The following is a 17,621-nucleotide window of genomic DNA, read 5'->3' on the forward strand; positions in this document are numbered from 1 at the left end:
TCAATCAGCAACAGGAGAAGTGTTTTGGCTCTAAGCCCATACCCAAAAGAGGAGGAATTGCCTAGTAAATTGTTTGTCCTGGGTTTTGAAACTCCCTGGAAACTCAAAGCCCAGTGAGTTGTGCTGAGTCCTTGAAGAGGAACATCACATGTAAGCAAAACTAGAATTTATTTTATTTATTTTAGTTTGTTTAGGCCACTAAGATTGTACGCATAAAATATTAGAATGGATCCTTCTTACATTCTAACCCTCTCCCGGCACAACCCCCTTCATCAGTAGTATTCACAGTCTGAGAACCCATTTCACCTTTTAGAGAGGAGGTAATTACTTCTTGTCAATTAGACTCAATCACTGAACTATAAACAGCTGCTGGCATATAACCATTCAGCCTCATTTACAACTGTGATAGCCTTTTAGCTGTTATAATTTTCACATACTCACACTACCATTTCCCCCCATAAATTCTTCTTTTAAAAAAATTCATAAAAATGTATGAGAAAAAACCAGGGAAGTGGAGACAGCTAAGAGAAAGGGTACTACACATTTTAAATGAAGATGAGGGTTACGTACCACCAGCTGTTTGAAGCTCAGTGATTGAGGGTCTAGCTGATGAGCAATGATTACCTCCCCACCCCCACTCATAAAAGGGGAAGCGTGCGCTCATTCTGGAGATCACTGATTAAGGGTCATGTGGGGAAGGCCCAAGAAAAATCCCCATATTTTAATTTGATAGTTGCATTTTTCTGGCCTTAGTGAATGAAAACAAACCTCTTGCAACCAGGAAGGTTCAATGTTAGGAACTAGCCATCAAGTATCACTTTGCAATCTCTGCATCAGAGTTCATATAAAGGATTTGTCCTCTCATTCAGCTGAGCTATGATTCGGTTTTCATTGCCTTTTTTTTAGGCTCAAAATTCTAATCTGCCACTAGGTCTAAGGAAAGTGCTAGGATGCCCTTTACTGAATTCTGCTGAGATGTCCAGCACCTAAAGCAAATATATATATATTTGCACAGCACAGTAATTGTGCATGACACTTTTTAGGTAGATTTAAAAACAAGACAGAGGATGAAATCCTTGCTTCACTGAAGTCAATAGCAAAATTCCCATTGACTTCTATGGAGTCAAGAATATGATCCCTTCCCTAGGGAGCAACTATTCTAGAGTAGAGACCAGCAGAAGTGACAACAGCCCATGATGGGAAGTGGCATAGAGTAAACAACAGATTAGGCCAGGGAGATAATGAATTTGGGACAAAGGGGCTGAAATTCATTCCAGAACAGAAGTGGTCCACCAGGCCCCCTGTACCATGGAAGACCTACTACAGCGTAGTGTGGAAAGGACTGAAGTGGCACTAAGCAGAGCTGTGTGGTGTTTTTTGCATTTTGATTTTTTTGCTTTAATTTTCCATCAGCTTTTAACAAAAGACAAACAGAAAAATAGAAAGTTTGTCAATGTTTTGTTTTATCAAAACGCAACATTTAAAAATGGCAACAACCTTTTGAGCAAGTCTAGTCTTTAGTGCAGATTGCATGTAGGCCCTCGGTGTTGGCATGGATGTCACCAAACAAGTATCACGAATCCACTCGTGCTGAACTCATGTTTCTGGTTAGTGCCACCAGTGCACTTTTTACCATGTGATGGCAGGAGAGACCAGCTGGTGAACATCGTTTTACCATTTTCTTAGCATGCCAGCACCGAAGCAGCTACGTTGAAAAATGCTCATATTTTTAGTTGTGATGTGGTTTCCTTCTGGAGGAGCTGTGGCAAACAACAAGGGATTTTTACAGTGAATTCTGGGGGCAGAGTTGCTTCCTGGGAACTGGGCACTGGCATGGGCTCAGATTCCTGAAAGAGGGGAATACCATCTCTGTTTCAGGGCTGGTGTAGATGATCTGAAATGAATGTTACACTTAAAAAATACCCAGATATCACATCAGTGATTTCTCCTCCAGTGGGAAACTGACCTGCAAGGACCCAATATATGCCACTGCCTACCAGGTGGGCTACAATAAAGTGTGTATACATAGATGCACATCTTATATGGAGGGGATATCCATAAAGTTGCACAAGCAAATGGAATACATTTGTCATAGGGACCATATCTTTTTTATCTACCTGTAAAGTGTCATGCAAAGCTCTGGTGTTTCAAAATATAGGCTCAAAACCGATAATGAAATATTTTTAAACAATATGTAACTAGACTGTGAAACCCATTGCCACCATAATTTGAAGCCAAGAACTTAGCAAATCAAGGGTATTGGACATTTATGTGGATAGCAAGAATAGAGAGAATAATCATAATTAATGACAACACATTTTGCAAGGGCTATTATATCTCATGCTTCAGGGTTTAAGCCAATCTATTAGAGACCAGGATGAGACCTAATGTGAGAGGCAGGTTACCATAAACCTGCCTATTGTGGCGTTCTTCCTCTGAAACTGGGCACTGTTGGAAGCAGGAGACGAGTCTACATGGGCATTGGATCTGATCTAAGGTATGTCCACACCTTGAATACTGTGTGCAGTTCCAGTCATGCCATCTCAAAAAGATAATTAAAATTGGAAAAGGGCAACAAAAATGATTGGGGGTATGGAACAGCTTCTGTATGAGGAGAGGTTGAAAAGACTGATTTCCCATCTTCGAAAAGAGGCGACTAAAAGGGGATATGCTAGAGGGCTATAAAATTGTGACTGGTGTGGAGAAAGTGAGTAAGGAAGTGTTATTTACTCCTTCACATAACAAAAGAATCAGGGGTCACCCAATGAAATCAATAGGCAGAAGGTTTAAAACAAACATAAGGACGTAAAGTATTTCTTCACACAACACATAGTCGAGCTGTGGAACTCGTTGCCAGAGGATGTTGTGAAGGTCAAAATTATAAGTGTTCAAAAAAGAATTAGGTAAGTGAATGGAGGCTAGGTCCCCATCAATGGCTATTAGCCAAGATGGGCAGGGATACAACCCCATGCTCTAGGTGTCCCTAGCCTCTAACTGCCAGAAGCAGAGAGTGATTGACAGAGGCTGGATCGCTCAATGACTGCCTGTTCTGTTCATTCCCTCTGAAGCACCTAGCATTGGCCACTGTTGGGAGACAGGATATTGCGCTAAATGGATCATTGGTCTGACCTCATCTGCCCGTTCTTATATTCTTATGTGGTATGGTAATTCCTATGTAGCACTCCTTAATAGTAGAAGGAAAATATACCTTATTTATGTTATAAACTTAGCACTTGCCTGTGATTGCATCACCTGCCCTCGAGGCCAGGTCTACACTTACAAATTCTGCTGGCATAGCTATGACAGTTGTGGGTGTTAGTTTTTGGTTAGTTTGATGGACACATGGCTATGCCTGCAAAAGCCCTAATGTAGTTGCATTTGTATATGGGGGAGTAGGGTATAAAAAAGTACTTTTCACACGCCAACCCAATATAAACTATGCTGGCAGAAATACTTATTTGCTGGCATAAACTGTCTATACTAGGACGGTTTTGCTAGTGTAGCTATACAGCAGGAGAGTGAGTTTGTGTGTGTGTGTGGGGGGGGGGGGCGGAGGGTGAGAAAACCTGGATTTGTGTTGGAAATGGCCCAACTTGATGATCACTTTAGATAAGCTATTACCAGCAGGACAGTGGGGTGGGAGGGGGTATTGTTTCATGGTCTCTGTGTGTATATAATGTCTACTGCAGTTTCCACGGTATGCATCCGATGAAGTGAGCTGTAGCTCACGAAAACTCATGCTCAAATAAATTGGTTAGTCTCTAAGGTGCCACAAGTACTCCTTTTCTTTATACAGGAAATGGTTTTAAGGGTAGATGAGGCTTAAGCCATCTCTCTGGGATTTATTCTAGTATTGCAAACCCTTTCAAACTTCAATATGCCAGAGGCTGAGGACAGGCAAGGTTCAGAGTCAGGGAAGTAACAGGTTCTCTAGCTCTTACAATTTTAATTTCATGCCCTCCAAGCCCTGCATATTTGGATTCATGGTAACAAAGATGCCTGGTTTTACAGGTTCATGAAATAGTCCCAAGAACATTTTAAAAATTCCCTAAAACTATTTGTTAAAACAGTTTCTGTACAGAATATGTGACAATGTGGAATCGTGTAAACGTTTCATCAACACTCATCTGGGAACAACTGCATAGCTCACTTGGGATTTAGATGATTGAGTCATACGACCACCCCAAACGCATGCTGATAACACCTGTATACCCCCACCACACACATTCATGGAAGTAGTACGTTCTGGCCAGGGAACTGCACGAAAAGAAGTCACTCAAACAGTACTCAGTTGGTGGAATGTAGGACAAGAAACAGGAAGACCTGACATATTCACTCTCCTAAGGAGACTCAAAAATTTTCATAGTGTGGATCACATCCTACCAGAAAGATTCTCATGGATCTGCCTTTCTCCCATTCTCTATCACTGGCAACCTCCCTTCCCACTTGCAGCTACAATTTTCCTGTGGTAACTGCAACAAGAGCTTACATAGAAAGATAGAGAAGGTATGTAAATGTATGTTTAGCTGACTTTTAACATAATGTAACATTTGGAGATAAGGAGCACCAGCACCATGTGACCAGTCCGAAGACATTTGTTTAGTTTGAAGGGTAGATATTCAGCCACACAGATGCAGAATTCCCTTAGCAGCAAGATGTGAGCTTTCTTAAAAGGGCCAGCACTTAACTTTGGGCAGGTGGCCTTGATGCAATAGGGCCCAATCATGTAACCTTCATATGAGTACGTCCTCATTCTCATGAATAGCCCTACTAAAATCAATAGAACTATATTCAGGTTAATGAGGAATACTTGCCTGAGCCCTTGGTTTAAAGCAAATAGTTTCAAATAGAAAGGTTGCTTCAGAGTGAATTGGGGACCCAAAGTCTTTCAAACCTGTAGAACAGAATAAAAGTCTTGAAGGAATGGTGATAAAGGTTAATGAAACGATGTATTAACATTTTTCCATCTTCCCCTATCCCTCCCTCAGACAACTCCCAGTTTTGATCATGCTACAAATTGGGAAACTGTTCTAAAAATCAAGTAATCAAAATGCAAATAACTTGATGCAAGTGAATAGATCATGAAGAAGAATGGCAGAATTAACTGTCTAGCCCAGGGATATTGGTGGGCCCTTTATTTCAGCCTTTTAAAGCTACATTGTGGGCAGACCAATACAAATGGAAACAATACTCTTGCTAAACTTATTATATTAATGCTTTGTACAATCTTTGTGAAAAGGTGTAGGTAAAAACTCATTAAAATATTCTAAACTAGCTTTTAGCTTGAAAGGAATGTACGGAAATGTATGAGACGAAGAACCTCAAATGGGTTTTAATTTCACAAATCCTTACTGCAGGTACCCTACACAAATGATTTTGAAATTAGTCTTCGTAAACATTTGTTTTCAAGCTTCTTAAAATTGATTTTATTTTGGATAAAATTAAACAATATTTTGTACCAACAATAGGCTATTCCTGTAGATTTAAGCATAAGATCCAGTACATCCGAGATATTTAATTTACATGAACTTCTTACTTAAACTTTCTGAGATCTCGACGAATCAGTGTTCACTAAATGCCTACCGTGGGTATTGTTGATTTAAGGACTTTGGGAATGTCATAATAGTCTGTTCTGAAGTTGGAGGATATTTTCTCTTGTTCTAGGCTCAGTAATAGTTATAGGCTGCTACATGACATTGAAAGCTTACAAGCTATTTCACATGCAGCAGTTTGAATCTCAAAACTGATTTTCTATTATGAAAATACTGGGGCCCTTCTTATGTGAGTTATAGTACATACATTCTTCACAATACTCTAACACACATTTTTATGTAAATAATGGTGCCTTAAAAAATCACACTACAAATGCGAGAAGTGCACTGTGAATATAGGATCTGGTTCTGATTGCTGCTAAACTGAAATATTTAAGTGAGTGGAATTACTCTCTATTTACATTGATATAACTATGTTCAGATTCTGATCCATGGTGATCATACTGGGATCATTTACACCTTTGTATCAGGTCTTGAATTATGCACATATTGTCTGGCACTGGTTAGGCGAGTGGCCACTCATAACTGTATGACATTTAGATTACTAATTTATGCAAAAAGCCGTATTTTTACTGTCACCTGTCCCCATCCCCTTTTGTCTGCTTATTCACCTGTGGTGTGTCTGAAAAAATAAACTAAATTGCAGCCTCTCTGGGTCATGGATTGGCTTTTTGTTCTACTCATTTGCAGTGCCTAGAAAACGAGACCCTGCCGTATGATTGGGCATCTGTGGGTGCTACCAAGAAATAATAACGATACGTGGTATTTGTAATTTGTGACAAATGTGAAGTTCATGTTGTGCATAAGAACAAGATACAAAGGCAATATGCTACAAAGAAAAGGAAAAAATATTTTATTAACATAATTTAGTTACAATAAATACACTTAAATACATACTGACATTTGAAGTATGGAATCACATATAAGGAACTTGTACATTATTTCTGTGTTTTCATTTTTACATTCACACCTAGCATATACCACCGAAGGATATCTAATGCAAATGGAAGGACTTAGTATAACACTTAAGAAATAAGTAAAATAATGTGTGTAGATGACGCAGTAGAAAACATGAAGCAGATGAACCCACAGTGGAGTCAGTATCATGATACAGTCGCCTCTTGAATTTATATTCTGAACTCCTAATAAACACAAGCTTCATAATCCAGATTAGAGCAGTACATTTTAAAGTATAGTTTCAATATACCCCAATCTACCCAGCACTTAAGAGTTTCTAGGTTAGGAAGGATCACATTCAGTAACAGTAATAGGGGTAGAATTGTTCGGACAGGTGCTCATTACGGCTAAGTGGCAATGATACAGTACTATTACTATCACTGAATTCAAGAACAGAACTCCTGCAAAAGTAAAGGACAGAAACAAAGTTAGTAATTAGTCTCATATCTCCTGGTATGCCACAGAAGCTAGAGCATATCTGGAAATTGCTGTCACTCCCCTACGTGGAAAAGAGCTGTGAAACAAAACGGTTAAGTACTATTTTCTCTACACTTTTGGAATGTCCAACACGTCCTAAAGCGTGAAACCTCTCAAAATGACCCCTCCTTTGGGTGGCAGCTGTTTCTGCTCAAACATTTACAACTAACATCTGTAGGAAAGATGCAGCAGTACAATCTACTTTCAATACAGGCGACCAAAGCCTTGTATGAGGAAACTAGAATAGAGAAGGATTCTGAGAGACGGGTACTACAACTGTCAGGCAGGCGGAAAGAGAAAGTTGTAGACAGAGATGAGAAGAATGTCAAGGAGAAGACAGCAGTAAAGAATTAACATTCCTGCAGGTGAATTAGGAGTGAAGGGAAATAGGAAGGGGACAGAGAGAGCGTGAGGGGAACCAAGGTGACTAAGGATAACTTGGTAAAAAAATAAAGTGTTATGACTTGTTTTAATGGTGTCTCTTCTTAAGGGTACAAATTATATGGTCCATTAAAGACAGATGATCAACTGTAAATAAATTCATTAATCTTGTCTTTGTTGTATCTGTAAATGAAAATGTATATTAATTTGAAAGTTAAATTACGGAAAACCCCCATCTCCTGCAAAGTAGTCCTGCAAAAAATTGTTTCATTAGTGAAAATAAGTAGTTTTATTTCTATTTATGCAAAGTAAACCTGTCAGACACTAGAAAAAATACTATGCACAATGAAAAGCCTGAACTATGAAATGCATTTTAAAAAAAGGTAAAAATAGCAGTAAAATGCTTCTTTTAACAGTGATTTTCCATATAATCAGATACTATTTCAGCCATAATATATTTTATGCAACTGTACACAGGACTGGTTTTTTTTCTTTTTTTTAAAAAACTACATTTAATCTGTAATAAAATTTAAAATAGTGTAAGCTCAATTAACTAGGATGCTGTTAAATTAAAAATCCTTGATGTAAACCTGTTGAGAAATTATGAAATATGTGCAACGACCCCTTTCCATTTAGAATTAGAAAAATAAAGTGTCCAACTTGAGAAGTGAGAAAGTAATGCAAGTGCTTGAAGACCCAGTGAAATTAGCCTTCCCGTTAAGTTTTACGTAGTGCAAAAGACAATGTAGTTCCCACCAAAATAAGCACAGAAATGGAAACTGAAGAGTAAACAAAAAAATAAAAAAAAATTTACCCTGCAAAAGGTCGTGCTAAAGAATAAAACAAATGATCCTTCCCAACCATATTATACCAGAAGATGGTATACGTGAGGATCCAATATGAATCAGTGTTTTTGTTAATAAGACCTTACGCTCATGTGGAGAATAAGTTAAAACGTAGGCAATTTTTATGATAAAATTAACTAGGTTACAAAAAACCTTACATAAAATCCTTAGGATTTAATACTAACTTAAGATAAAATGCTTCCAGTATTAAAACTGTTGAATTGATTCATATTTAAAGAATGATGCTAAGTAACATTTCAGAATCAAAGCCGGTTTAAAGGTAACATTGAAACAAGAGCCTTAAATTACCCTAATGATTTATTCCTCTCAAAATCTAGTGGACTTTCTTCAATCTGTCTAGTGCCTCTTTCCCCCACATTTATTTTTCATCCAACACTGCTGCTAGAAAAATCAAAGTACCAAAAATAGCTAAAAAGAAAAAAGTTACGCCCAGAGGACCAATACTAAAAATCCTGTCTAACAGTAAGTATGTGAAGCCAGAAGCATATCCTTGGAGTAGAAACATACATAGAATATTGCAGTGCTAACAGGGAGGACAATACAACATCTACAGGAGTATGGTGGAGCGCAAATCTAGGACATATCCAGAAAAGTCAAACTATGGATAAAGGCAACACCCACAGCTACTTCTGCTAATTCTAGGAAGTGGCCACAGCATCTTCTTAGAAGGGGCAAAACTTTTAAAACTGGCCAGACTGAAGATACTATATTGTGTAAACATTCAAAAAAAAAAATTCAGGACGAAATAAAATGCTCTTATTTATTCCCCAAAGTAGTCAGAATTAGTTGCTATAATGTACCTAAGGTGGTAATGTAGTAATACACAGGCATGCTGAGAATACCTACAGTTTTGTAAAAGTTCTTCAGACTAAATCTCTGCAATGGAATTCAACTATGAAAGGAATTAAGATGTCCAATGAAGATCTGGTAAATTAGTTACTAACAGGGCCTTAAGCAGAGCTGTGAAAATTAAAACCAACCTTAAACCAACCTTAAAATTTCAGAACCAACCCCCAAATGGGAATTAAACCTATTAGTTGAAGATTTATTTTTGTCCTATATTCTGTAGATCTGACTTCAATATTTATAAATATAATCTTTTGTCCAATTACATTGGAGATGAATCAGTCATTCTTGGCCCACATCAGCCTGCTAAATTAAAAAAATCTGTCACTATAGTTTATAAAACATTTTGTAGCAATTCCTATATTTATGAACATTCTATAGGTCTGCACTTCTGCCTCTCCCCATCCATAGGATTTTACCAAGCTCCTCAATTATGTTTAATGGTTTCTTTTCATCATACAAAGTGTGCCATCCTGCTCTCTGAGATTGTGAAAAGAATAAAATGTTAACATCACCAACTTGAATTGTGTGTTGAACAACAAAAACTAAAATAACCCCAAGCTCCCAATCTTTGAGAACAATATCTTTAGACCGACCACTTTGTACTTATACAACAAAAAAAGAGCCTCCTCTCTTCCCCCCCCCTCCCCCCCAACCCAAATCTTGGTCTGACATGAGAATGTGAAGACCTAGTGTAATGTATAATCCGTTTAACCTTTAAGGACAGAGGCTTCTTAAAGAAATTAAGAACATTCTTCTATAATTTCACACATAATATGGCCAGACCAATCTAGTAGCCAAGATGTGATATGATAGAGTAAAATGAATTTAGAAGTGCCACAAGATCAAAACAAGATACCTGAAAAAGAAAATATATATATATTTGGCTCCACATAATCACCTACTGTATATTTACCTATTAAAATAGCATTACTAAATTTAAGTTTCTCTGAAACTTGTGAACAAATAATACACAGATCAGGATATATGTATTGACTTACTAGCATCTTTATAAAAATTTGAAGAGATACACAAAAACACATCAACATTTATGGAACCATGTCCATTAAGCTTAGATAAGACAACACAAAAAAACTAACAAGTAGCTAAGATGTGGTTGAATTGTAAGCACTTTGAGTAACATCTTTTAATTTTAAAAGTTCCATATTTACATTGTATATTAAATGCAATTTTTGCATTCTGCATCTTATTTTAAATGCATGATAAAGAAAGAACAAGATAATGGTTGCAACAGATCTTCCAAGAAAATTAACTTAAGGTGGCCAGATTTAACGAAATGCTGTAAGAGAACATGGAAATAACATGGTCTTCTAATTTTACCTCTACTTCCTTTGCTTTTGTGGGAGGAGCCACAACAAATGGAACCAAACTGTGATGCTATTGTTCAAATTGGTCATTGCCAGCAAATCCAGTTTTAAGTTATGAGTTTATTACTGAAGATATGTTTTATTGAAACATTTTTAATGTATGCCTAAACCTAATGGTTGTTCTTACTACTGTACTTTTTTGAAGATCATCCTGTTAAAAAGATTTGTAATATACAGGATGTATGTATGTGCATAATTGTATCCATATGAACATACATACATACAGAACATACTCACAGTCCCCATATGATACCCAGCTGCTGTGATAAGCAGCTACAGTCACTATCAAATATGTCTGCATTCTATCTATGCACACGCAGTCATCTAAAGGAACTGTCTATAAAGAGGGATATATACAATTATTAAACAATGCTTACATCGCTCCAATCTATTTGGTAAGTTTAAGGAGACATTGTTCATGTCTTTGTTTTCAGTGCCCCAGGATGGTTATGTGGGAAAACGTTTAAAAGACCCTGACTAAAAATTCTTAATCCTCTAGTTGCCAAATGTTGTTCTCCTAGGAACTGATTCAAAACCCACTGAAGTCAGTATGAGACTTTCCATTGACTTCATTAGGCTTTGGATAGGGCCCCTATTCTTTAGGCCTCAAAAAAGCTCATATTCCAACAACAACATCTGCTTATAAAAGAACAGCTGATCAGCTGCAGACTTGCCCACTGCTGGACTTTGCTACTGAGCTATTTGTAGTCACATCTGGCCCATACTTCCATAGGCAGACACTCGGGTCCATTTATTTTCTGGATGTTTTTCCAACCTTCCCCTCACAGAGAAGCTGTTCCTTAACAGTGGGGTACATCACCACCTTTAATGGCCCATCTGAGATGTAAGCATTCCTTTTTAACAATAAAAAAATACAATATTTGTGGGGTTTAGTAATGGTGGATGTGAGGAGGGAAGAGCACTAGTGAGAGCCAAGCACCATGGAAATCAGGTATCATGCCTTCACATACAGCCCCACCAACTCATTTCTACCTGTGACACATCTATTACTCCCAGTCTTGGATCTGTCCTGAGCAGAGATCATCAATTGTGCTGCACTGCGCCAAATGTTATGATTTAGAGATACGCAAATGTGAGAAAATCCACTTTCATATGTGAGTATTCTAATGATCTTACTGTGATCTGCTAAGATACACGGTGCTAAGATGCAAATGGCTTTAGAAACTATTATTCCTTAAACATTTTCATTTTCCCATTGTAATAATGTCAATACACTACATTATTCTCATATTATGTCAGTGGAAAAAGAAAGCAGTTTTACCGCGGAGACTTTAGACACTATTTATTACTCAATCATTAATTTTTAGTAACTTCTACTTAATTGGAAATCAGTATAAAAAACTCTGCTGAGAGAAAGCCAATTAGAAAGCCTATGTGAACTGCGTCACCACTAAATTTTACATATTAGCTACGGTTTGCTGCAACTAATTTGTTTCAAACTGTCATTCTTCCATATTCTGGCACTTGTTTAGACCCCATTCACAAGCTCCTGCATCATGTTAGTGTTTTTTCTGTTTCTGTTACTTGAGTATCCTCAAAGATTATGAAGTTTCCAGAGGTGCCCACTTCAAAAAGTAGGTCAGCACTCAAAAGTACTGTATATCCTAAAAATAAAGAATGAAGGAAAGCTCCACCAAATAAAAACTAAGAAAATGTTTCATAAAACCTGCAATTGGATATAAACAATGGCATTTTGCTAAATTTGTCCAAAAGTAACTGAAAACTTGTTCCTTTGGAAATACCATCCGGATGGTTCTAACCCAAAGGAAGTATAATGGATTTTACCAACTATAAAATGCAATCCCCTTTAATGTTTGCACATAATTTTTAGAACTGCCAATTTCACAAGCAGCGTAACAACATCCTCATAATCCCATCTCTGTGGGGAACACCATGTCACAATTCTTATGCCTTCGTTCTAATTTTTTTTTTTAATGGTTTAGCATTAGTCACAAAATAAATCTCAAGGAAAAATACTAATCGACAAAGATTAAGAGGAAGCGTACTCTGCAACAGTGGCACAAAGAAACACTATTGGGAACGTACCACTTTCTCTGTGTCACCCTATTTTTAAAATGAGCGTAAGTGTTTCACTTTTTCTTTGTATCTTGCAATCCCATTTAAAAAACAATTTAAACTGTAATAAATTACTACTTGGAGTAAACTACCCCATTATGCTATTGAAAGGTGAAGACCAAGATCCTTCATTTTAAACTATGGGGGGAAATGTAGCAATGTTATTCCTACAAAGTGTTTTCATTTCACAAAGGGAGGGGGAAGGGAGTAAAGAGGGAATGTGTGTCAGACTAGAAGATGCAAAAACCGATCTAACGTATTTACAAACACAGAAACTACAGCCTTCCTGTGTCACCTCCAAAGCCTTTCAAAATATCATCATCAATCAAGTAGACCACGTCTTAAATCTATATAAGAATGCATCTTTTATCTTCTCAGAGGAACAACATACGTGTGTGTGTTTTGTTTAGAGAAGTGAGTTTTCATTTAAATACCCTTCACTGAAGATAAGAGCAACCATTATCAAATATTCTTTGCTATGAAGAAACTTTTTAAATTTTTCAATGTAAGTGTTCTTTTTCTCAACTCAAGTCACTGTGATCACACAGTACAATCTTGAAGAACAATGTCTACATGCATTGTAAGCACTTTGAAAAAAAATTTGCAGTTCCATAGGGTTTCAACCGAATGTGAAGAAATCGAACACAAACTCCACTTTGCTAGATCCTCTTAAGTTCAGCTTATCTTGAGGAAATCTTGTTACTTTCTGTAGTTCTACAGAGCAGTTAAAGAAAGACTGTAAACTGAAAAGACTTCAGATCCTGATGGTTTTGCCTTTGTATCTTCTCCCTGTGTAGCTCCACAGCATGCTTCTATTAGCGTTATCAGCTATGCTCACTCAACTATCAATGCCACGTTAATGTGGGACAGATCTATCATATGCCTGTAAAATGTTAAAGAAATAGTTAGCATATTCTTCATTCGGCATACAAACTTCTGCTACTATATGTATGGAGAGTAGAAAACAAGGTTTTATGAAGGTCAATAGTAAAATATACATTTGAATATGGACTTGAATATGAAGCTCTCATAGGAGACCATGATTTCAGCTTATAAAGAGGGCAGATAAACTTAAGAATGAAGCAATGGCTAAATATTTACCTGTGGAATTTCTGTTGAAATGCTAACGCATGTGCTGGTTCCTTAAATTTCGCTATGGCTTTCCGTTGCTGAGGAAGCATCTGTAAACTCTGTGGAAGACAAAAAGCACAGTTATTTTCTCAGACAAAATCACTTTCTACAAAAAAAATCTCATTATCTTTGCTTCAGAGACATTGCAAAACTAGTAATTTTTCTGTTACCAGAAACGCTTATTGGCCTGTAAAAGGGAATTAGACTGTTAATATTATTTACATAGCTGAGATGTGAAACTGGAGTTCCCTGCTGTTCTATATGCAGAGCTTTCAGTCCGAAATCAAGTTGGAAACGCACTGGAGCTTTCCAAGAGATTAGAGTCCAAACTTACAATTGTACAGATGGGAAAACTGAGGCAGAGATGCCTAAGTATCTTGTTGAAGTTTAGAGCCTAACCCTTCAATCTGATCCATGTGGTTGGACCATAGCATCTGTAAAGAGCCCCACTAATTTCATTGGGAGTATCCACACAGGCCCAGGTGAGGGGGTCTAGCCTTGGGGATCAGATTGAAGGATCAGGGGTACACACAAGAAACAGTGACGGAACCAGATCTCCTGACATCAAGCCATGTGCTGTAACCACTTGGCCACACTCCCTCTATTTTCATAAAAATGTATAGAACTGGCTTTTGACAGACATTAGGGGAAATTTATAGAATGAACTGAAATACAATAATTACAGTGCTTTGGTAACTCCTGATTGCCAGTTCAGATGAGAAACAAAAGTTACGAACTAGCATTTTAATAATTATAATGGCAAACTTTTCACGTAGAACGCAACTGGAAGAAACCTGAGAAATGTAAAAAAATATATTTACACATGATGTGCATAATAAGCAGCTACTGATTCATAAATATGAACGTGACATATGTTCAACATGACCGGAGACTCACCTAAAAGAAGATCTGCCCCACTTCCCTTTCTCCAAAGACCAATATACAACCTATGAAGTCCAGAGTTATGTTCAAGTTGGGAGAGGGAAGATTTAATTGAAGAGACTGTATGTAAGGCACCCTTCAACTTTCATGGGGATTGATAAAACTATACTTAAAAATATTAATCCCAATTTGCAGCACACCAATAAAGATGTTTCTGGGAATTATTTTTTTTCAAACTAAGAGTAAGTCTACACTGCAATATAAACCCAGGGCTCGGACCCGGAGCCCCAGGACTCCATGGGGGTGGAGGGTCCGAGCCCGAGTCAAGCTGGGAGCCAGGTTTTAAGTCTTATTGCTTTGCAGTGTAGATGCAGCCCCGCTGGACTTTGGCGCTGAAAGTCCACCAAAAATATCCCACAACCCCACACACAGACTTTCTTTGTCCTCTGGACAGTCAAGTTTAATGGACAGTCAAGTCTTCCCACAATCCATCATGAACAAAGTGCGAAAGCAGTCACATTTTGGGAGTGCACTAGAAAGTCTCAGATATCCGTAGCTGGACTCAGGCCTTCATAATACAGTGTAGACACAGGAGCGCCAGGCTGGGAGCCAGGGTTTAACAATTCCTATGCTGGGGTTACAAATAAATGTAGATGCTCAAGCCCTAGGTTAATAAACCCAGGGTTTGCTAACTCATTTCTACTAACCTTGGCCTTACACTGCAGTGTAGACACATCCCGACTCTTAAATATTCCAACCATAAAGGCTGGAATATCATCTTACACAACAAAACTTCAAGACATGCACAATCTAAAACAGAATCAACACGTTATCTTACTACTGTAACAATTGTTCTTCCTCACTCTGTTCCTCTGATTGTCACTGTATCACTACATCATGTCTAAGGGCAGGTCTACTCTGCACATACACACACAAAAAAATGTATTCTTAACTCAGGTTAAGTAACACACATTAGTGAACTCGGGTTCAAACTATGGTTGCCACCTGTCTGGCCTTTACCCAGACAGTTGGGTTTTTGGCTTCTGTGTCCAGGTGCCATTTAGGGTTGCCAGGTGCCTGGTTTTTGACCGGAAAGTCCAGTCGAAAAGGGGAACTGGCAACCCTAAATGGCACCCAAACCAAAAATCCGGTTACCAGGGGGAGGTGCCGGGTCATTACCCTGTACCAGTCCCTGCTCAGCCAGAGCTGCCTCCTACCCGCAGGCAGACTCCTTGAGATGATCCAGCAAGCAACAGGGGGAAGAGGAAAGAGGAGTAAGTGTTGGGGGCGGGGCCTTGGCAGGGGAAGGAAGAGGTGAGGCAAGGGCAGGGCCATGTCCAGTTACCAGCAGTTAGAATGGTTAAAACAGGAGTGAAGACATGGAAACATGGCTTTTAACTCCAGTTAGCTGGTCGAGTTCTCCCCCAGACTCAACTATAGGTTTTAACTCGAGCTGCTCACTTGAGTTGCCATGTCTTCACTTCTATTTCAAGCTGAGTTTGCTGATGCAGGTTAGTAACCTGAGTTAAGAACACACTTTTTCTGGAGTGTAGGCAGTATAGACATACCCGTAGATTGTATTGCAAGCTGTCTGGAGCAGGGATTTTACCTTTTTGGGTTTCTGTAAAGCACTTATCACCTTTTTTTGTATTACAGAGAAGTAACCAGGAAAAGACCATAGGGCTCCTTTTCTGTGCATTTTATTCAGTCTGTTGTGCTTCACAATTCTGTGATTAGTACCTGACTGCAAATTCCAATCCCCATTGCTGAATGGAACATCTCTAAAAATGGGTCTAGATCTCTCCTACAGCTAGACACATGGCAACCCACTACTCTCCTTAGAATGCGGTGAGAAAACCAAACACATGTAGCCAGCATGGCTCTGAACGGCTGGTTCCTCACTTGATCTCAAGTAAATGCTGCCTGTGCTCCTGTGTGGCAGCTGCAAGAGGCTCTCCATTTATCTCTGCTGCTCAAGGACAGCAGTGTAGTCAGTGCCATGTAATGGGTACTTGCACGTTCACTTTTTTCCTTTGCTTTATATTAAAGGAGCATCTTCAAAGTTTCAGGAAAACTATCCAGATTTGCTGCTTCAGACAATTTGGAGAATGTAAGATATAACTCTTTACTCTTTTACAAAATAGAAGTTAAAAAAAAATTAAATAGCCTTCCACACCCCAGATTTTTCCAGAATATTTCAAAGCATGGAGCGAGCAGCATCATTCTCGGGAGTTTCTAGACAAAATATTTGCTTTTTCTTGTTACTGTTCATTACCAGCTAAAAAGAGCTATACCTTTACAGCAAGTGGGGACAGTGTATTCTGCCTTGAATAAATTCATTCTTTAAATTCTTCATATTTCTTAACTTAGCAGGGGATATCAGAGTTTTATGCTAGGTAGCGTAGCGTGGTCTTCACTATTTCTCTCAGTGAAGAACTGCAAGGCAGTATAATGATGTCTCCTCACTTTAACTGGTTGCCAAATACATCAAGCTTTTTAGTTTTCTATCAAAATACTGAAACTCTCCCTGCAAAATGGATCCTAGACTACTATTTTACCATCTAAGGCAAAGAAGATGGCATTAAAGTATCAATGGCCCAATTGTAGAGGTAAGGTGTGCAAACAAGGAGGGACAAAAAATGAGCAACTTAAGCATGAAAGAAGTGTACCTTGGAATGTGGTCAAGTGTGTTTGTGCTAACAGTCAAAACAATGATGAGCATAGGCATATATGTTAACATGACTCCTGGAGCACACAAAAAGGGAAATGGTCAAAAGTGAAGGGTGACTGTGACAATCATTGCATACTGACTCTCCCTGACAGTAGGGTAAAAACTTCTATTTTCATGAATAACTTAATTTCACTGTAAGGCAGGAATAAGGCAGGTGTGTAATGGACTACATGTTATACCAGGAGAATCCAGGTAGGTCTGCTTAACAGACAACTTCCTCAGAATGGCAAGTATATCATATCCATCACCATTTGTGATGTTCCATAAAGAATAAGGGAAGAAAAAATAATAACTGAAGACACCTGACCCAAAA

General features: G+C 38.2%; 1 protein-coding gene across 2 annotated transcripts in view; it reads right to left on the bottom strand.

Moving 5' to 3' along the window:
* Positions 1-6,382: 6,382 nt before the first annotated feature.
* Positions 6,383-17,621, bottom strand: part of RBM33 (RNA binding motif protein 33) — a 149,565-nt gene continuing 138,326 nt past the window's right edge. For both annotated transcript variants that reach the window (XM_077808377.1, XM_077808376.1), the window contains exons 18-19: positions 13,666-13,754; positions 6,383-13,447 (exon numbers count right to left, since the gene is read on the bottom strand). In XM_077808377.1, coding sequence (XP_077664503.1) covers positions 13,399-13,447; positions 13,666-13,754 — 138 coding nt within the window. In that variant the 3' untranslated portion in view covers positions 6,383-13,398. The remainder of the gene's footprint in view (positions 13,448-13,665; positions 13,755-17,621) is intronic.

Source organism: Eretmochelys imbricata, chromosome 2 (assembly GCF_965152235.1).
Source record: "Eretmochelys imbricata isolate rEreImb1 chromosome 2, rEreImb1.hap1, whole genome shotgun sequence".
Taxonomy (NCBI): domain Eukaryota; kingdom Metazoa; phylum Chordata; order Testudines; family Cheloniidae; genus Eretmochelys; species Eretmochelys imbricata.